The 23,331-nt window shown below is 36.5% G+C and overlaps 1 protein-coding gene across 1 annotated transcript in view; it reads right to left on the reverse strand.

The window, feature by feature from the left end:
• Positions 1-23,331, reverse strand: part of GRM5 (glutamate metabotropic receptor 5) — a 165,652-nt gene that overhangs the window by 135,996 nt on the left and 6,325 nt on the right. Inside the window, exon 2 of the mRNA XM_089915868.1 lies at positions 10,295-10,530. Coding sequence (XP_089771994.1) covers positions 10,295-10,530 — 236 coding nt within the window. The remainder of the gene's footprint in view (positions 1-10,294; positions 10,531-23,331) is intronic.

Genomic DNA, 23,331 nt, shown 5'->3' on the forward strand with positions numbered 1-23,331 from the left:
AAAAAGCTGATATAATTTGTTGGCAGTAGCCTACATTATAAGAAACACTAAAGGAAATTCTTCAGCTTGAACGAATCAGAGACGAAAGCAAGGAAGTAGCAGAAGGAATGAAGAACACTAGCATGGGTAAATATAAGACTATTGACCATTCAGAGCAACAATTATAACAAATCAAATCAAAACAAAGTAGTGTATATAATACATATAAAAACAAATTATATGGCAATAGCAGAAAACAGTGAAAGGGGATAAATAGACTTAAATATTTGTAAGATTCTTGAATATAAACAAGAGCCAACTTAAAGTAGTTTGTATTAACTCTTCCGAAATATAGCAGAGGGGGGAGCACTCCCAAACTCATTCTAGGAGGCCACCATCACCTTGATACCAAAACCAGACAAGGATGTCACAAAGAAAGAAAACTACAGGCCAATATCACTGATGAACATAGATGCAGAAATCCTCAACAAAATACTAGCAAACAGAATCCAACAGCACATTAAAAAGATCATACACCATGATCAAGTGGGGTTTATTCCAGGAATGCAAGGATTCTTCAATATACGCAAGACAATCAATGTGATACACCATATTAACAAATTGAAGGAGAAAAACCATAAGATCATCTCAATAGATGCAGAGAAAGCTTTCGACAAAATTCAACACCCATTTATGATAAAAACCCTGCAGAAAGTAGGCATAGAGGGAACTTGCCTCAACATAATAAAGGCCATATATGACAAACCCACAGCCAACATCATCCTCAATGATGAAAAACTGAAAGCATTTCCACTAAGATCAGGAACAAGACAAGGTTGCCTACTCTCACCACTCTTACTCAACATAGTTTTGGAAGTTTTAGCCACAGCAATCAGAGAAGAAAAGGAAATAAAAGGAATCCAAATTGGAAAAGAAGAAGTAAAGCTGTCACTGTTTGCAGATGACATGATACTATACATAGAGAATCCTAAAGTTGCTACCAGAAAACTACTAGAGCTAATCAATGAATTTGGTAAAGTAGCAGGATACAAAATTAATGCACAGAAATCTCTGGCATTCCTACACACTAATGATGAAAAATCTGAAATTGAAATCAAGAAAACACTCCCATTTACCATTGCAACAAAAAGAATAAAATATCTAGGAATAAACCTACCTAAGGAGACAAAAGACCTGTATGCAGAAAGCTATAAGACACTGATGAAAGAAATTAAAGATGATACAAATAGATGGAGAGATATACCATGTAATTGGATTGGAAGAATCAACATTGTGAAAATGACTCTACTACCCAAAGCAATCTACAGATTCAATGCAATCCCTATCAAACCACCACTGGTATTTTTTTACAGAACTAGAACAAAAAATTTCACAATTTGTATGGAAACACAAAAGACCCCGAATAGCCAAAGCAATCTTGAGAACGAAAAATGGAGCTAGAGGAATCAGGCTCCCTGACTTCAGACTATACTACAAAGCTACAGTAATCAAGACAGTATGGTACTGGCACAAAAACAGAAAGATAGATCAATGGAACAGGATAGAAAGCCCAGAGATAAACCCACGCACATATGGTCACCTTATCTTTGATAAAGGAAGCAGGAATGTACAGTGGAGAAAGGACAGCCTCTTCAATAAGTGGTGCTGGGAAAACTGGAAAGGTACATGTAAAAGTATTAGATTAGATCACTCCCTAACACCATACACAAAAATAAGCTCAAAATGGATTAAAGACCTAAATGTAAGGCCAAAAACTATCAAACTCTTAGAGGAAAACATAGGCAGAACACTCTATGACATAAATCACAGCAAGATCCTTTTTGACCCACCTCCTAGAGAAATGGAAATAAAAACAAAAATAAACAAATGGGACCTAACGAAACTTAACAGCTTTTGCACAGCAAAGGAAACCATAAGCAGGACGAAAAGACACCCCTCAGAATGGGAGAAAATATTTGCAAATGAAGCAACTGACAAAGGATTAATCTCCAAAATTTATAAGCAGCTCATGCAGCTCAATAACAAAAAACAAACAACCCAATCCAAAAATGGGCAGAAGACCTAAATAGACATTTCTCCAAAGAAGATATACAGACTGCCAACAAAAACATGAAACAATGCTCAAGTTCATTAATCATTAGAGAAATGCAAGTCAAAACTACAATGAGATATCATCTCACACCAGTCAGAATGGCCATCATCAAAAAATCTAGAAACAATAAATGCTGGAGAGGGTGTGGAGAAAAGGGAACCCTCTTGCACTGCTGGTGGGAATGTGAATTTGTACAGCCACTATGGAAAACAGTATGGAGGTTCCTTAAAAAACTACAAATAGAACTACCATATGGCCCAGCTATCCCACTACTGGGCATATACACTGAGAAAGAAACCATTAATTCAAATAGAGTCATGTACCACAATGTTCATTGCAGCTCTGTTTACAATAGCCAGGACATGGAAGCAACCTAAGTGTCCATCATCGGATGAATGGATAAAGAAGATGTGGCACATATATACAATGGAATATTACTCAGCCATAAAAAGAAACGAAATTGAGCTATTTGTAATGAGGTGGATAGACCTGTCTGTCATACAGAGCGAATTAAGTCAGAAAGAGAAAGACAAATACTGTATCCTAACACATATATATGGAATTTAAGAAAAAAAGAATGTCATGAAAAACCTAGGGGTAAGACGGGAATAAAGACACAGACCTACTTGGACTTGAGGATATGGGGAAGGAGAAGGGTAAGCTGTGACAAAGTGAGAGAGGCATGGACATATATACACTACCAGACGTAAGGTAGATAGCTAGTGGGAAGCAGCCGCATAGCACAGGGAGATCAATTCAGTACTTTGTGACTGCCTGGAGGGGTGGGATGGGGAGGGTGGGAGGGAGGGAGACACAAGTGGGAAGAGATATGGGAACACATGTATATGTGTAACTGATTCACTTTGTTATAAAGCAGAAACTAACACACCATTGTGAAGCAATTATACTCCAATAAAGATGTAAAAAAAAAAATTTAAAAAAATAAATCCTTAAAAAAAATTTAAAAAAATAAAGTAGTTTGTATTAAATTAAGGATTCATTTAGGAATTTTTATTGAAAACTGTAAATGAATTATACTGAGATGAAACAAAAATGTTCATAGTGGTGACAACATAGGATAATAAAAATATTGATTAATCCAGAAGAAGACAATAGGAAGGAAGAATTAAAAAATTAAAGAATAGGGATTTCCCTCTGTGGTCCAGTGGTTAACACTCCATGCTCGCAATGCAGGGGGCCGGGACCTGGGTTTGATCCCTGTTCAGGGACCTAGATTCTGCATGCTGCCACTAAAAGATCCTGCATGCCGCAGTGACGATTCTGCATGTAGCAGCGAAGATCCCGCATGCTGCAGATAAAGACCTGGAGTAGCCCAATAGATAGATAGATAGGTAGATAGATATTTTAAAAATAAAGAATAAATTGGACAAATAACAAGTAGCAAAAAAACAAGTAGCAAATGAGAGAAATAGGAAATAGTAATAAGCTACACTCCCAATTGGGTGATTTTCATGATACATATATCTAATAAAAATCTCATATCCATAGTATATGAGGAACTCTTAAAATAGATATTAAAAAGTAATCAGATGGGGCTTCCCTGGTGGCACAGTGGTTGAGAGTCCGCCTGCCGATGCAGGGGACACAGGTTCGTGCCCCGGTCCGGGAGGATCCCACATGACGCGGAGCGGCTGGGCCCGTGAGCCATGGCTGCTAAGCCTGCACGTCCGGAGCCTGTGCTCCGCAATGGGAGAGGCCACAACAGTGAGAGGCCCGTGTACCGAAAAAAAAAACAAAAAACAAAAAACAAACAAACAAAAAAGTAATCAGATGTGCACAAGACTGGAACAGATACTTTACAAAAGAGGATGCCCAAATTTCCAATAAACATTTGAAAAGGAACTTAGCTTCATAATGTATGATGGAAAAGCCAATCAAAATCATAATATGATAACCCAACACTGACAGAATGTTTAAAGTAAAAAAGATAATACCAACTGTTGTCAAGGGTGCACAGCAACTTGAACTCTCATGCATTTCAGTGGAAATTTGTTAGTTCAGTTAGCTATGAAAACTGCTTGGCAATATCTATGAAAACTAAATATATGCTTAGCTTATGACCTCACAGTTCCATTACCAGGTATACATCTAACAGGAATTAGGATATATGTTTGCCAGATGATATGTACAAGAGTGTTCATAAAAGCTTTATTTATAATACTTAAATAATCCAAATTTCCATCTGTAGGAGAACTGATAGATAAATTCTGGTGTATTCATACAAAGGAACACTACACAGCAATAAAGAATAAACTACTGATACACATAATGGGGATGAATCCCACAACACTATTTTGAGGGGAAAGGACCAGACACAACAAGTAAATAATGTAAGATTCCATTTATATGATGTACAGGGTAGGCAAAACTGATGGGCATTGAAAAAATTTATATTAATGGAGCATGATACTGATTGGGATTGGGTATGAGAGAACGTTCTGATATTGTTGTTTTGGATGGTAGTTACAGAGATGTATATATATATGTAAAAATGTATAAAGCTTAAATTCACATAAGATTTTTGTGTTTTATGTACATTATATATACATTATTCTACAACATACCACACACACCACACACATATAAAGGAAGGCGCCTTCCTTAAAAATGTGTGTATGTGGGGTGGAGAAAGCATCCTAAAATGATAATTTGAAAATGTTATTTTTTCTTTTGTTTTTTGGATAAGAAATAACTTTTTCTCATTTTAGAATGTTTCAAAAATATAGAAAGATAAAAAAGAAGAACATTTGTATTTTTATGATTAACAATGGGAGTGAATTTTTTCTTATGTTTATTACTCATTTCTAATTGTTCTATGAAGTACAATATATCCATTGTACACTTATCTGTTTTTTAATATTTATATTTTAAAGTTGGATGAGTTTTTCTTGTAAGAAAATCAATATTTAGACTCATATTGGCCTTTTTTCCCCTTTTAACACAAGGACTTTAAAATTTTTATTTAATTAAAACTACCAAATATTCCCAATCTCATATGCTCTATCATTTGTTTTCTGAGTAAAACCTTCCTCATCCCCCTACCGTAGCTTCTTTTGTCTCTAGTTTTCTTTTTCACACTTAACTATTTTACTCGTCTGGATGTATGTGTATGTATATGAGTGTGTGTGTATTCACATGTATACACGTTGTGACATGAGGCTGCACCAACATTTTTTCTCAGTAGTTAGCCATTTGCACCAACATCTGACTTCATAGGCATTATGGCTATTTAGTGGAAGTTCTCCAGGCACTGGCATTCTGATGGCTGACGTTCTTAGTTAAGATCATTGCTACATTAGTTCTGTTTTGTTTTTGTTATTGATGTATTCATCAGTACTTTAGTGAGAAATTGGAAGAGGCTATAATGAAAGACTGCTGTCCAGGTGTTACAATAGATCATTAGTCTAAAGAAAAATAAACTGTACTTGGAAAATTATACTAAGGTAGTATTAGTGGTTTTGCCATTAACAGTGTGCCGTTATTAGTCACATTGGTTTTCCATCCAGATTTTTTTTTAGCAAAATTAAAAAGACTTTATTGCAGAATACAAAATAGTTGTATTTAAGACGTGTGTGGATGCATGGCAATACTTCACAAATAACTGATTTTATTTTGTAGGTTGTACCTAAGCACTTGTCTTCCAAGTGTTTTGTTCATAGTATTTTTTTTAACATCTTTATTGGAGTATAATTGTTTTACAATGGTATGTTAGTTTCTGCTTTATAACAAAGTGAATCAGTTATACATACACAAATATCCCCATATCTCTTCCCTCTTGCATCTCCCTCTGTCCCACCCTCCCTATCCCACCCCTCTAGGTGGTCACAAAGCACCAAGCTGATCTCCCTGTGCTATGTGGCTGCTTCCCACTAGCTATCGGTTTTACATTTGGTAGTAGATATATGTCCATGCCACTCTCTCACTTTGTCCCAGCTTACCCTTCCCCCTCCCTGTGTCCTCAAGTCCATTCTCTAGTAGGTCTGTGTCTTTATTCCCGTCCTGCCCCTAGGTTCTTCATGACCATTTTTTCCCCTTAGATTCCATATATATGTTAGCATACGGTATTTGTTTTTCTCTTTCTGACTTACTTCACTCTGTATGACAGACTCTAGGTCTATCCACCTCACTACAAATAACTCAATTTTGTTTCATTTTATGGCTGAGTAATATTCCATTGTATATATGTGCCACATCTTCTTTATCCATTCATCTGTCGATGGACACTTAGGTTACTTCCATGTCCTGGCTATTGTAAACAGAGCTGCAATGAACATTGTGGTACATGACTCTTTTTGAATTAATGGTTTTTTCTCAGTGTATATGCCCAGTAGTGGGATTGCTGGGCCATATGGTAGTTCTACTTTTAGTTTTTTAAGGAACCTCCATACTGTTTTCCATAGTGGCTGTATCAATTTACATTCCCACCAACAGTGCAAGGGGGTTCCCTTTTCACCACACTCTCTCCAGCATTTATTGCACAGTAATCAAGACAGTATGGTACTGGCACAAAAACAGAAATATAGATCAATGGAACAGGATAGAATGCCCAGAGATAAACCCACCCACATATGGTCACATTATTTTTGATAAAGGAGGCAAGAATATACAATGGAGAGAAGACAGCCTCTTCAATAAATGGTGCTGGAAACCTGGACAGCTACATGTAAAAGAATGAAATTAGAACACTCCCTAACACCATACACAAAAATAAACTCAAAATGGATTAAAGACCTAAAGGTAAGGCCAGACACCATCAAACTCTTAGAGGAAAACATAGGCAGAACACTCTATGACATAAATCACAGCAAGATCCTTTTTGACCCACCTCCTAGACAAATGGAAATAAAAACAAAAATTAACAAATGGGACCTAATGAAACTTAAAAGCTTTTGCACAGCAAAGGAAACCATAAACAGGATGAAAAGACAACCCTCAGAATGGGAGAAAATATTTGCAAATGAAGAAACTGGAAAAGGATTAATCTCCAAAATTTACAAGCAGCTCATGCAGCTCAATATTTAAAAAACAAACAACCCCATCCAAAAGTGGGCAGAAGACCTAAATACACATTTCTACAAAGAAGGTATACAGATTGCCAACAAACACATGAAAGGATGCTCAACATCATTAATCATTAGAGAAATGCAAATCAAAACTACAATGAGATATTACCTCACACCAGTCAGAATGGCCATCATCAAAAAATCTACAGATTTTTTTTTATTGGAGTATAGTTGCTTTACAATGTTGTGTTAGTTTCTGCTGTACAACAAAGTGAATCACCTATAATCACTTGGCTCTAATCTATTCGGAATTAATTTCTAGGAGTTGGTCTATTTCCAGGATGGCTCTGTTACTTATTCAATATTAAGAGTTTTCCTTTAAGTTTCTGGTTACTCAGAGCTTTTCTATACCTCATTCTGTATAAGGCTACTGCTAATTCTGGACTACCAGATTCAGATACCTCTCCTAGCTTTTATACTTTGCCTTTCAAGAAGCTTCTAAGAAAAATAAGCAGTAATTCAGCTATGGGTATTTCCACTGTTTGTGTCAGGCCATTTTACTTACTGAACTATCTATTAGGTTTTAGGTACTGTAGACAATGAATAAGGTGAAGATTTCTTGCCTGCCCTCAATGAATTATAAGCTCCAACTTACCACTCCAACTCAAAAGTGGTTGTCTTATGCACACTGCTTGATGAAAGTACATTATATTTAGGAAAACACTACTCATATTCAGTAGTGCTACAGGTAAGAATAAACTACCTGGGGTCTTTTTGAAGATATGGAGTGGGATGCTGAAAGGACATTTGAGTAAATAAGGAAATATGGTCAAAAGTAGAGAGTAGGAATATCAAGGTATCTATTATCGCATTCCATAGTTGTACCCAAATAATTTTAAGATTTATTTTTCTTTTTTGTATCTTTGACCTATATGTTAACTATTATAGAATGCAAATTTGATGGTGATTTTTACAACTATGATATTCTCTCTGTTTAGAATAGCATGTTGGTTAAACTTTAGACACATCTGAGCTCAATTCTAAGTTCTAATGTTTTCCTGAGCAAATTGTTTTGTCTCTCCAAATCTTAGTTTTGTTATTTTAAAGTAAGGATAATAATATTATTTCCCTCATTGAGAAGAATAACAGAGATATTACATATAACTGTTTATTTTTATGTACAAAATGACATCTGTTGACAGATAAGATTCCAAGGGGGCGGGACTAAAGAATGCTTTCCAGAACTAGGGTAAGGAACAGATCCTGTGCAGAGAAGTCACATCAGGGTGCTCATGTGAAAGACAGAGAGCTATAGCAACAAGTTCAAATGGAGAATTTTATAGAACAATTTCCATAGAAATAACGTTTCTATGGAAATCAAAGAGTCTTTTTCAAGACTATATCTCAATAAGACCTCCAATAGAAAAAAAAAAGAGAAACAAAGCATTATTTCAAGGAGAAGACATTTCACACGAAAAGGAGTGGGGAAGGAAGAACATTAGTACAAAAGAGGGTGAAGACCAACTGGAAAAATTCACTTAGTCACACTGGTTAGGGGTTGTCACTAACTCCTTAGTAAAGAGAAACTGGAGAGGAGACTGGATCTACTGCTGACCCTCTAAAACTCCTCCAGTGTAGCTACATAGAGTAATCTCTACACAATCATAGAATCGGTACACAGAGACCACATACTCCCCAAATCTCAAGAGAAGAAAGAAGTTTGTGTACTTCAGAAACTGGATAGAACTGTGAAAAATATAAAATTGGCTATAAACATTGAAATTGTGAAACACAAGTCACAATCCTGTGTATTCACACACATTTTTTCATGAAAGTATAAACAAAGGAAATGAATAAGCATTTGAAGATTTTGGACAAGAGTATCTAAAGCAAGAGAGAGGCAAATGAAGTCTCACACCAGGCTTCTATGATTTCTGGATTTCATTGGGCAGTACCACACCACACTCCAGCATCTCTCTCCTCCACCACTGCCGAATTAGGAACTGACACAAGGTTGCCAAGTTCTCGTTTTACTTGTACTGACATTTAAAGATAACTACAAATCACCACTTACGACCTCATTCATTTTCACAAAAGAATGAACTGACAGAAAAAACATAGTATGGATGTGAACTCAGGGAGGAAATGCATTATAAAAAATTCACTACATTGTTCTTATTTTCCTCATTTTGGTGAGTCCACTTCTCTGTGGACTGGAATTAGTTCGTGGGCCAGGATTTCAACCTCACTGCCCCGGTGCACTCTTCTGTTCCAGCATCATGATGATAAAGACATTATACCACCAACTAAAACATTTTACTCCTTGGCAAATGCATATGAGGTGCTTGTTACACAATGTGGGACGTCAGTCTCAACAAATCCCTTATTGGTTTTAACAAACCTTAACCTTTACACTTTGACTTACAAATCAGCATTGACCCTCCCTGGTTCTTAGAGTCAAGATACCCTTTGGATGTGCTACAAATAAAACTAACCAAACCCTTTGTTTAAAACCCATATTATGTTGCTTACAACACTGAATTACAAGTTTTGTTTGCTTGACGATCTCCCTAACTAGACACTAAACCCCTCGAGGGCAGGATCTAGTTTTTCTCTTCTTGATACCCTTACAAGTATAGCGATGTTTGGCACGTTGTGAATCCTTGTAAGTATTTGTTGAATAACTGAGTGAATGGCTCTGCTTAGGTTATGTCTCCTGAAACATCATAATTATACATAGCAAATCCTTGCTACTATTTTATAGTATTTTGATGGAAGTAGGAACTGGCTCTGTCCTTCAACATTCACTCATTCATTCTTCAGACACATTACATGCAACCCTTGCTATGTGCCTTACACTGTGCTAACTGCTAATCAAAATGACCAGAATGTAGTTCTTGCCTTCAAAGATGTCAAGAAGAGTGCTTTCTGGAGCTCACGTTATCTTTTAAGCACAGTACCAATTTCCTGAATGATATAAATATAAATAAATTGTCTGAAATCTTAATAGAGTGAACATTTACCCTCATATGTTTTTCTTACCACTCTAGGAAGCAATACCCACTTTATGTAAGAGTCCTCCTCTCTAACAGATTACAGCCACTATCCCCATGACACAGTTTACTTCAATTGGAGCCTTAGCCATAGCCACTTTAAATGAAATAATAAATCTGCTTACTATTGCAAGTCTTGTTGTATTTGCTGTCCTCCTGTACAAACCCTTCCAGCCGGCACTGAAAACGATGCTGCCAAAATTCTTGAAACCAGGGGTTTCGGAGGTTTGTTTCCGGCCGGAGCTTCAGATAATAATCATCAAACCACTTGACATCAGGGGATTGGAGCTTGATTGTGATTCCACCAACAGCTTCTCGCTGATATCCATCTGTCACATCGTATCTGTCAGCCCAGCCATCACTGTGGGGAAACAAAAAAACCCTCAGCTTAGAACAGATATCTTCTAAGAAAATTATTCTACTTGCTGTCATCTTGAAAACATTAGTCATTAAATGGCACTCAGGCCACACTATGGTCTTACATTATACTACGTGATTCTTGAGATAGCAACTTTCTAGGATAAAAAGTGCAAAACACAATGGAAACTTTGGGTCTAAGAATGCTGGAAGGTACCTGTCTCACTTACCTTGAACTGCAGAGAATAACCTAATGCTTTTGACAGAATTTTACTGGTTGTAGAATATAGTATATGCATGGAAGCTGCATAATATCACCATTCACACTATTTACTGAATGTTTAATAGCTAGGTCAAGTTAACTTTAAATACATTCTTTTCCTTTACTTAATAATAATCATTATAGTTATCATAAAGTAAAAATGAAAAATATTTCTAAAATATACCTTATGTTAATTTAACCGTCCTATGACAGGATATTCACTTGTTTCCATGTTTACAAGTGATGATAATATAGAGGTTAAAAAAGAAAAACTTTCTGATTATGGTCATTCTATTAAATATTGATTCATCAGAGCCTCAAACTGAAGTCCTTATAGTCCATATTCCTCTTTCCTATCCCATGGTACTTCTCTAACACATTTAAAGTACGCATATGAAATCATGTTTTACATTAGAGATTGAAAGAACTTCTTAGCAATAGGCCATCAAAGATGGTGACAGGGATCATACTCCTCAATATTAATATCATTCTATGCACTGATCACTCAAAGTAATGTAGGAATTTTAAAATAAAAGAGTTTGAAATCAGAGAGTTCCTGAGTATAACAGAATAAGGAAAAATATTCTAAGCTTATTTGGAAAATACATGAGACACAACATTGGAAATAAAAGACAAGAAAGGGTGTTTATATCAAATCTGGACACACCTTAGGTCATTTAGGAAAAAAGTGTCTCTGACTTTCCCCACCCTCTCTGTCATTTGGAATATGCAACTTGTGCTATGCATCTGCTGGGACCCAGTGGTACTATCCTTCCTTTGAAGAGGTGCAAGTGCTCTTTCAGGAGAAGTAAAGAAAGTCAGGGGAAATGTAACAATGGAAAAAAAAAGTAACAACGAAGAGGGAGGAGAAGATACGGAGACAGTTGAAGGGAAGAACAGAATGGAGCCTCCTGAACACAAGGCAGGAAGGGTTTTGGAGATTAGCTGGGTGAAAGGGAGTGGGTACTGGGGAAAGTGTGAGCGAAAGGATTTACATTAACAATCATTGTTTATTTCATTAATGTTCAGATATTTCTATTTATTGGAATGTTAATTTCTTTTTTCTTTAATTTCTTTTTATCTTCCTTCCAATGCATTTTTGTCCTTTATACTTTTTTTGGGGGGGGAGGCAGAGAGCATGCTCCAATATTTTGCATAAATCTGGGCCAGGGAAAGTATTATGTAAGGAATTAACTAGAATAAGTAAAAAAAAAGCATGTACTTTCTTCAGTATGCTCTGACTTAAAAATTGATAATGAGAGTTGTTGCAAAGGTCATATATTATTCATTAAGATATCATAGGGGCTTGAGATATTCCTAAGGCATCCGTGGGTGGAGGAGGAGAATAAAATAAACAAACGAAAAAAATAAACCATTTCTTCCTCCAAGTCCTCCTTGACAAGAAGAGATTTCATTGAAAATGATCTATGTTGAAATTTCAAAAACTTTTGTGGCAAATCAGGAAAAAAAAAAACAAAACTAATGCAATACGTTTTGTCCCAATGTTGAATGTGGTTACTTCACACATTATCTTCCCTGAAGTTTCTCATTTCAGCTGCACAGATTTTATTTAAAGCTGACAAGTTGAAATGAAGTGGGCTTGTTTGCTTCATTTTCTTGCTCTGTTTTGGAGGGTTTATTATATCACTGATAGGAGAGTGTGGGTCTCATTGGCACTCGAGGAGATGCATGGGCGTGCTGCAAATGGGACCGGAAACCTGTTTGTCAAGCAGAGCCCCGTTCTCCAAGGAAGTGGGAATTTAAATTGCTCCTTTTATTCATGCGAGCTTGCTCTTATGTAACGCTGTGATTATGAATATTACATAAGAAATGTAAGATCATAATGGGTCCAATTTACCCTTCACAATTCATTCACTGAATTTAATGGGGATTGTAAAAAACCTGTCTTGATAAACTTTTTTGGAGGTGATATTTCCATTAAAAAAAAAATGTCAGGACCGTAGTGTGTTAATTTACTCATCTCTCATCATGTTCTTTAGCTTTTTTTTTTCCATGTATAAATCTCTACATTTAATTTAGCAAAAGATGGTGTTTTTTTAGTAGTCTATAGGTTAGAGTGGTGATTTTTAAAACAGTTTTGTTCCAGATAGTTCCATTCAACAGCAAAATAAAAACCATGAAAGAGTTCGTATATAAACGGAAAATTCTAGTGTCTGTGTGGCAAAAAATGGTTATTCTATTTAAGCTTATGGGGGAATATCTGCTGTGTAAGTCTCAAGAAAGTTCAATCCATATTGGCTAAGTTAGATGGTGCTATATTGACTTTAGCTTATTAAATATTAACATTTTCATAAAAATGTGCTTTTAAGATTTGCATTAAGATGATAGCGTATGTCTAAGTAAGGAATAATAAATTCATAAGGAAAACTTGAGCTTACCTTTCTACTATCCAATGCTTTCCATTGCATTGTTAGAATGGACTATCAAGATTCTGGCACTACTTTAATGCTTTTGGGTGACATATATTTTACCAAATCAGGAAAAAGGGGGAAGGAAGATAAGGAAAGAAACTGAAAATGTACCACATTTCAGTCAAGTTTCTAGATTTAGTATCTATCTATCTATCTATCTATCTCTCTCTTCATCCATCCATCCATCCATCCATCCATCCATCCATCCATCCATCCATCCAATTTCTTCTCATTGATGGGCGTTTTACCCATCTCCTTATAATCCATTTCGTTATTTTCTTTCCAATGCTTTGATTTACAGTCATTTCCCATTATTTGCAGAATCTGTATTTGTAACTTCACCTGCTTGCTAAAATTTATTTGCAACCCCCATACTGATACTCATGGCACTTTTATGGTCATTTTCAGATATACAGAGAGTGGCAAAAAAGTTGATTCTTCTGATGTGCATATACCCGGCTGAGGCTGAACAAGGTGAACTTCTGCTTTCTTGTTTCAGCTTTGATACTATAAAGAAGTGCCCTTTTCATGGTCTATTAAGTGCCAAGTTTTTGCATTTTTGTGTGTTTTTTTAAATTGGTTTTGCTGTTTAAAATATCCCCAAGTATCGTACTGATACATTATTTAGAGTTCCCAAGTGCAAGAAGGCTGTGCTATACCTTACATAGACAACCAGTTGCCCCTGGTGGTCCAGTGGTTAGGACTCCGTGCTCCCAATGCAGGGGGCACAGGTTCGATCCCTGGTCAGGGAACAAGATCCGGTATGCCGCAGCTAAGATCCCGCATGTGGGAACGAAGATCCCGCGTGCTGCAGCTAAGGCCCGGTGCAGCTAAATAAATAAATATATATTTTTAAATGTAGGTTGATAATACATATACTCTTAAAAAGTTAAAAAAAAAAAAGGCAGCTGCATTTAGGCATAAGTAAAGTGCTGTTTTCTGTGAATTCAATATTAATTCATCAACAGTATTAGATATTAAATATTAAATAAAGTGTCTTTAGACCAGAACACCATAAAGCAAGGTTATGTAATGACTAGTTGATGAAAATGTGACTAGAGGCTCACGACAATTTAAACTTATATTTCCCCTAGGAGTAATGGTCAGTATTCACTAATTCAGTGTTTGGTGCCTGTTTATAGGACATACCTACTGTGAATAACAATAATTGAGTGGATATCTATATATATATATCCACTTAATTATATATATATATATATATATATATATATATATATATATATATGGGAGAGGAGGAGAGACATGTAAATAAATGACCACATACGAACGAATATTTTTATAGGTATGAAATGAACGCAACGAGAGAGAAGATCAGTAAATAATTGACCAGCTCTTCGTAGAAAGGTAAGATTTGAATTGAGTTTGGAAAATATGGGTAATGGAGTGATAACTGTATTTTGAAATGTTATTTTTTAGACAACAAGTAGGTATTTGTTTATTAATTTATTAATTTATTTATTTTTGGCTGTGTTGGGTCTTCGTTTCTGTGCGAGGGCTTTCTCTAGTTGCGGCAAGTGGGGGCCACTCTTCATCACCGTGCGCGGGCCTCTCACTATCACGGCCTCTCTTGTTGCGGAGCACAGGCTCCAGACGCGCAGGCTCAGTAGTTGTGGCACACGGGCCTAGTTGCTCCGCGGCATGTGGGATCTTCCCAGACCAGGGCTCGAACCCGTGTCCCCTGCATTGGCAGGCGGATTCTCAACCACTGCGCCACCAGAGAAGCCCAACAAGTAGGTACTTGTGAATCAGGGAGTAGTAAATATTAAGCATTGCAGCTATATGGAGTGCACCATATAGTGACTAATGAAAAGTAAGCTGAGGAAGACCAATTATGAATGGTCTTCTGGGCCATTTCAAACGTTTTGAGTTTTATCATTCAGGTGAAGGGGAGCCAGTGGTGGCTTTTAAAGTGGGAAGTGCTACGAAGAGACGATGAGAACTGGATAAACTGTGGTAGCAGTGCGAGTGACAGATAAGAAAGGTTGTGGATGAATGTTAGAGGATCAAGTTAGAAAAGTTGTTACAGTGGTTAAGGGATCTAATGGATGTTTGTATTAAAGGAGTGGGAATGAAGAGCCTATTTGTAAGGAATTCTCAGAGTCCCTAGGACTAGATACATGGAGAATAGTGGGTAAAGGAGGATGTTTTTGGTTTATGGGAGACATTAGTGATATTGTAAGTGATATTGTAAGTGACATTGTAGCTCCATGTCCTAGGTTGTAAAATACAGGAAAATAGGTTTGGGGTGAAAAAGGAAGAAAATGAATACAAGTAGGGATCTACAATGATCAGATTTCCCTTTATATGCTCTCTAGCACTTTGTTTCTCCTGGATTTCTGTCTGTTCTCTACGTAAAAAATTAATTTGAGTGTTAAAAAAAAATACAAGTGAACAATTTTCTTACGTGGTCCAGTACCATATTAACCCACCCTATTCTATTATGTTTAGGGTTTTGTATGCTGAGCAATAGCTGTTGGCACTCAAAAAAAAAAAGACAGAAATAATGAAAATTATAGAGCTCTAAAGATCTGATGCTCTCTATACAATTATATCCTTATAAACATTTTAACTTTAGAATTATTATTTTTATTATTTTTGTATTAACATAGATATTTGAAGCAGACCAATGGTTATGGTTATAATATGATTACTGTAGGGTTTACAATCGGTAGATTTAATGTCAGAATATATTTCTGGAACGTAGAAGCCCCTAAAGATACATGGTAACGGGCATAAAAAATTCTTGGAAAATTCTGAAGAAAAAGTTTAGTAATTATCAAATGTTAGAATAGAGATGCTCAGTAATTTAAAATTTTGTCTCTGTTATCAAAATCTAAATCTGTACAATGCAGACAATATACTCTTTCCTTCCTGTCCTCGTTTTAAGTTATTGCTATGGAAAATGAAAAAATTTATGTTGCACAGAAAGTTGCATCGGGTGATCCTCTGTAACAGTCTCCATGTTCTTTTCATTCTAATGAATTAATACAGTAAGCATTTTGAATGCATATTCTGTGCAGGCAAACTGCACAGGCATTGTGGTAGGTCCCAGCACATGTCCTCAGCAGTCCATTAGGTATGACCTGCCTGAATGCGCATTGCTGACTTCCAGCCCCCTGGAAGTTTCTTCATTTATTCCCCAGACTGAACATCCTCTTTTCTTTTTATTCAGTCTTCCCCTTAATAGTACAATTCATTAGGTTCCCAGTCACTGAATCATCACTTGTGAAAATCACAATCCTGTCCTGCCTTCCTGAGATTATTCCCCCATCCCCTCAATTAGTATCCTGGGTGTTTCCACACTCTTAGTTCTTACATTTACAGTCCCTTGATTTATTTACATGGAATGCTAATCACATACAGTGGGTATGGGTTTCATTAGCTGAATTCTCAGATGGCAACATGATTACTTAGCATAACTCTGCAGAGTTCTTGGGGAGGCGTCTGCTGGGGGCAAACAACATAAATAAATCATCTCAGTCTGCTTCAAAAGGAGCAATACCAGACCAAAAATGTAGACATCAGAATGACTATTCCTAGCAGTTAGCAGTCGTTAAATTTGTGTCAGGAGGTGTGAGTTTATGCATTGAGGAGGTACGGGCGGGGGACGTGGGTATGCCAGGCACATACAATTATTCTTGATCACTGAAATCTTTAGTCCCACTTAGCGTGATGGTATTGGTACTGCTAAGACTATCACACATATGTTGTGTACTGGAGATGCTGCACTCGATTCTCATTCCTCAAATACATGACATTTATTTCTTATTCACTGAACAAGTATTGGGTAACTAATAACTTGATAGTTATGTGGGAGTAGAGTGGTGAACAAGAAGACAAGATTTCTGCTCTCATAGAGGTAACATTTTGATGCTTTTAGTTTTGCATTTGTCATCATATTAAAGTTAAGTACATTTATTTGTTTTCCCTAAATTGTCTGTAAATTTTATGTTTTGGACATCTCATCCTTATGTTTATTATAATGCCTTGAACATACTAAGGACTTAAATGTTTAATATAACTTATTAGAAAATTAGACTTTAAAGGGCAAATTTCAAATCTTAGAGAATTCTTTTCTGATAGCTGCATATATTCTTTTTTTTAAATTTATTTTTGGGCTGTGTTGGGTTTTTGTTGCTGCACACAGGCTTTCTCTCATTGCGGCAAGCAGGGGCTACTCTTCTTTGCCATGCGCGGGCTACTCACTGCGGTGGCTTCTCTTGTTGCGGCACGTGGGCTCAGTAATTGTGGTGCACGGGCTTAGTTGCTCCGTGGCCTGTGGGATCTTCCCGGACCAGGGCTCGAACCCGTGTCCCCTGCATTGGCAAGCGGATTCTTAACCACTGCGCCACCAGGGAAGTCCCAACTGCATATATTCATTTTTAATTGAGAAAGCAGCACTGTTTGATGTGCCTTATAAAATGACTCTGAAAGGCTGAATTCATTCCCCCCTCCAAAATGGTCCTCTCCCTTCTCTACCTGATGCTATTAAGTTTAATGAATACATTCATTAGGCTGCATCCCAGCATTTTTTTTTTCAAAATATGTTCACAACCCACACAATTATTATTGAAACTGCTGTTCTACTCACATGTAATCATAATCATCACCCTGCCAAATCTCTTACCAGTAGCATTCTAACAGGTATTTTGGGATTTTTTTTTCCTAATAGTGGGAGTCTGTCTACTGACTGCTTGGCTGTCTTCATATAATATTCCTTTTTTTTCCTCCCCTGGGGGAGTAGAAGGGCTTAGAATCTCTAAAAAAATAGTGAAAACAAAGAAGAATATTGAGCTTTTAAATAAAAGTTCTTATGAATGTCCACCAGTCAACACTAATGAATTAATTCCAAAATGAAATACAACGTAGAAGTTTTGAGAAAATTGTTAGGTTATTTGCTGAAAATCACTTTATCTCCAGGGCTTGTAAATCTTAAGTTTTCCCATGTCTGAGGATAAGTAGGTGTGAATTGGAGGAGCTATATCAGAACATGGAAAAGAAGGAAGAAAAGTCAGGAATCTAAAGTTTGCTGTCTTGTGTAAGTCAGGTGATTTCTATTATATTGCTTTCCTGATTCTCTACAGGCCTTAGAGATGATTATTATTAGCCCTAGTTTCTACCACTGAGGAAATTGAGGCTCTGAGGAATTAAATAACCTACTCAAAATCCCACAGCTAGCATAGAGGGGATTTCAACCCAGATCTTTCCAGCTCCAACACTCCAGTACTTTCCATACTTCATGGAGCCTCCAAAACAATGACATACAGTGATGACAGCAGTGAGAAATGTTTAAGGGGATCTTATTTAAAAGGCGTGTGTTGGAGGACAGGGGGCAGCATGTCGGGCTGGGAGTACGTGGGCAAGATTCTCATGCTCTGGTATATTCTCACCTTACCTACTTTTTAAATCAAACGCTAATCTAGATCAGGACTGCTGGGAAGGGATTTTGAAACTATAATTAAGATCCCAAGGAAACTGACCTTGAAATAGGGAGATAATTCGTAATTGGTCTGACCTAATCAGGTGAGTCCCTGAAAAGTGACCACCTCTTCCTGACAAAAGAGATTCAAATGTGAGAAGGATTTGGCATGAGAGGGCTGGAGGAGACTCTCCATTGCTGGCTTTGAAGATGGAGGGGGCTGTACAGTAAGGAGTGCAGGTGGAGTGGAGGAGCTGAGTGTGCCCTTGGGTGATACCAGCAAGGAAATGGGGACTCAGGCCTACATCTAAAAGGAACTGAATTCCACCAAAACTTGAATGAGCTTGGAAGCAGATTCTTTCACAAAACCTCCAGAAAGGAATACACCTTGATTTCAGCCTGTTTAACCCTGAGTGGAGAACCCAATTATGCTATATACATGGACTCCTGACCTCCAGAAACGAATATTGTTTTAAGTTGCTAAATTTGTGGTAATTTGTTACACAGCAATAGAAAGTTATTATTCACTTGCCACCTCTTTTCTACATTTCCTCACTTGGAAGGCCAAAGCATGTTAATATCAGAAGAGAAATGATATAATCTTAGGGGGTCTGACCTAATTCAGGGTTTGGTCAGAGCAGACAAACTTCCAAAGACTTTGGGATCACAGAAAATAACGGAGAGTATTACACATATTAGAATACTTGGAACGTCCATCCTGTCTCAATTTAGGCTTTAAATTGAGGTAGTCATTTCCCCCTCTGGTTTAAAGTCTTGTCCCTCCAGGGATGCTTCCTTACCAAACACATCCTTCACAGAGAAAGAAGCTGAGAAAAATCATTGTAAATAGATTATTTTTTTAAAATAAATTTATTTATTTATTTTTGGCTGTGTTGGGTCTTCGTTTCTGTGCGAGGGCTTTCTCTAGTTGCGGCAAGCGGGGGCTACTCTTCATCGCGGTGCGCGGGCCTCTCACTATCGCGGCCTCTCTTGTTGCGGAGCACAAGCTCCAGACGCGCAGGCTCAGTAGTTGTGGCTCACGGGCCCAGTTGCTCCGTGGCATGTGGGATCTTCCCAGACCAGGGCTCGAACCCGTGTCCCCTGCGTTGGCAGGCGGATTCTCAACCACTGCGCCACCAGGGAAGCCCGTAAATAGATTATTTTGAGAATTACACAATCTATTGTTTCTCTTGTCATATTATAGACATTTGGAGAAATGCAGAAATTGTGGCAATTGTGTAAAATGTGCAATATAGTGAGCAAAATGATTCAGTTAAATAGAGAAAGCATGTTATGAGTAAGCTATTGTATCCACCGCTTTACATAACCTTTTTTATGTTTTCTCTGGAAGCTTTCTTACTTAGGATAACCTTCTAGTTTTCAGTCTGCAAACTCCTTCCCGCTGAATTGCACTAATTTCTTCTTTTACGCTGTTAAACTGAGCACAATGTTCAGCCAAATAGTCAATAATTATTTATTATAGTCAATAATTATTTATCATTTATTATAATCAATCAATAATTTATTTTGTCTATTAAATTCCAAGCAGTAAGGCAGACTTTATGATGATGTTAGTGAATATAACTCCCAGCGTCCCATCTGTTTTCTTCCCTTACCCCTTATAACAGGTCACCAGGGAGTTCATAATTTCAGATCTATTATGTTTTTCTTATACTTTCCTCAATGTCCTCCAGTATTTGATACTGTTCTTTCGTTTAGCCAAATCTAGTGGCTGACACTGTACATGCCAATTTCCCTACAGAGTACTGCATATGAGCAATAAGGAGAAGAAAAACTGGCATTCTCTACCCACATCAGAGTCGGGCAAATGAAAACTTAAGAGTGATAACAGTGATCATGTGTTTAGGGTTTGCTGTCTGCCAGGCATTGTTCTAGGCACTGTGTGTGTGTATACATATATACACACACACACACACATACACACGCTTACTCTCTGCCAATATATATGTGTATATATATTTATATCCACATCTGTCTATCTATCTATATTTTTTTAACATTTTCACATTTCACTTTAGGACTCTTCAGCTTGAAAAGTAGGAAATAACCCTGAGTTAAACAGGATTCAAACTCAGTCTACCTAAATCTAGAAACCAAAACTGAACCAGTGCAACCTATCAGTGTGGTCTTTGATCCAAATCCGTGTCCAAACTTATTTGACTTTGTCCATGAAACTGCAGAGAGAAGAGTTATTTTAATTTCTGTTACACACACACACATACACACACACACGCACACACCCCTTCAAATTATTTTCTTTTTTTTCCTTTCTGAGACTATAAACAAAGAATTGTCTTAAACCATTGCATTCATCTTCTGATAAATGCCCATCTTTGTAGTGTTAGAATACACTGGCCAAGTTATTACGAGTCTCTCTACTGACAAGATAAAGAGCTATTAGAAGATGCTCAAGAGACCTTGAAATATGTACATAAACACAGAATGAACTCTCTTCACATTTCACTTTGAGGCAACTTGTTCTTCCTTGACAAATTATCCCCATGACACCCACTGAAACCAAGTCTATTGTTAACTTCTCACAGCTATCAGATATGGTTTACAAATGAACACTTACAAGCTGTAGAAGACCAGTAAATAATCAAAAATTGTTCAGGGTGTGAGATTAAGTTTTAGAAATAGTCATTATGTAAGAATCCTGAAAGCCTGAAAAATTTAGTTGCGACATGCCCAGTAATTAATCCAAATAGACTGAAACTGTAAATCACATATTAGAAACTGAACAGCTACTTCCATTTCTAGCTATGATAGATTAGACAAACCTTCTTCTGAAGACAACTAGAAGGGCTGGATAAACTTAAAAAAAATCTATTTAAGTATCAGAATGCTATCTAGGCAGCTGGGACTCAAGTAGCCAAGATCCTGGGGAGAAAAAAAAAATATACTGAGGTAAGACTTTCCCTTGATGTATGTGACAAATTCACTGAAAGTCAAGGATGCAAGGCTAAGAAGTTGGATCAAAAGCAGCACATGAGGCTTAAGAACTTATTCTTTCATAACTGAATCTTTGTACCTATTGAGCAGTAACTCCCCATTTTTCCCTTTCCTCAGCCCCTGGCAATTAACCATCTTTCTTTCCACTTCTATGAATTTGACTGTTTTAGACACTTCATATAAATGGAATCATGCAGCATTTGTCCTTCTGTGATTGGTTTATTTCACTTAGCATAATGTTTTCAAAGTTCATCCATGTTGTCATATATGGCAATATGGTGCAACTACCATTGAAAATAGCTCGGAGTTTCCTAAAATAATTAAAATATATTACCATATGATCCAGCAATCCCACTTCTGGGTATTTATCCAAAATAATTAAAATCAGGTTGTCAGAGAGAGATATGTACCCCCATGTTCATTATAGTATTATTTACAAAAGCCACAATGTGAAAACAACATCCATTAATGTCCATCAATAGATGAATGGATAAAGAAAATACAAAGTTTAATATTCTAAAATCAACCAGTTTACCACATTATCAGAATAATGGAGGAAAATATGACAAACTCAACATCATTCTGATAAAAAGTCCATAGCGAACTAGCTAAGAAAGAGAACTTCCTTAACCTGTGCAAGAGTTTTATAGTAGAGATCATACACAACAATGAAATGTTGAAAGGTTTCTTCCACAAGCAAAGGATATCTTCTCTTACCACTTTTCTTCAGTATTTTACTGAATGTTCTAACCAATTCAATAAGGAAATAGAAGGAGTAAATTATCATTATTCAAGGACAGTTTGATTGTTTACATAGAAAATCTGAAATTATATCTAAAAAACAGATTATTACAATTAGTAGTAAATGAATTTAGTAAGTTTGGTGGACACTAGTTCAGCCTACATAAATAAATTAATTTCTATATATCTGGAACAAACAATTAGAAAATAGTATTTTAAATATACTATTTGAAAACCACCTAATAGTTAGAAATAAATCTAAGGAAGATATGTAAGATTTCTCCATGCATGTAAGAGGAATTATGGAAGACTTAAATTAATAAAGGAAGTGCCACACTCATAAACTGGAGGAGTCAATAATGTAAAGTTGTTAATTTTCCTGAAATTGATCTATAGATTCAAGGTAATCTGAATCAAAGTTCCAGCAGGTTTTTTTTGGGGGGGGTGGAGGGTGAGGTGTGGAGGATATTTATAAACAAAATTATAAAATTTGTATGGAAATGTAAAGGACCAAGTATAGCCAAGATAATACTGGTAAAGAACAAAGCTGGGGAAATACAGTATTAGATAGTAAGACATTATGAAGTTACAACGATATACAATTTGTAGAGATAAATAGACTAATGGAATGGAATCCTACATGGATATATAGAGACTTGATTTTTGATAAAAGTGACACTGCAAAGAAGTAGGGAAAACAGTTCTATTAAATAAATGATTCTGAAAAAAAATGATTCTGGGTAAATTTATATTTTTTGGAAAAATACATTGATACTTAATCCACAACACTCATAAAAATCAACTCTAGGTAGACTGTAGATCTAAATGTTGCTGATTATACAATAAAGCTTTTAGATGATAACAAAAAGCTTCTAGATATAACAGAAGGAGAATATCTTCATTATCTTAGGATAAGAAAGATTTCTCAAACAGGACATATAAAGGACTAATCATAAA

Source organism: Delphinapterus leucas, chromosome 7 (genome assembly GCF_059928025.1).
Source record: "Delphinapterus leucas isolate spDelLeu-1000000601 "Yukka" chromosome 7, BTC_Dleu_Yukka2, whole genome shotgun sequence".
Taxonomy (NCBI): Eukaryota; Metazoa; Chordata; class Mammalia; order Artiodactyla; family Monodontidae; genus Delphinapterus; species Delphinapterus leucas.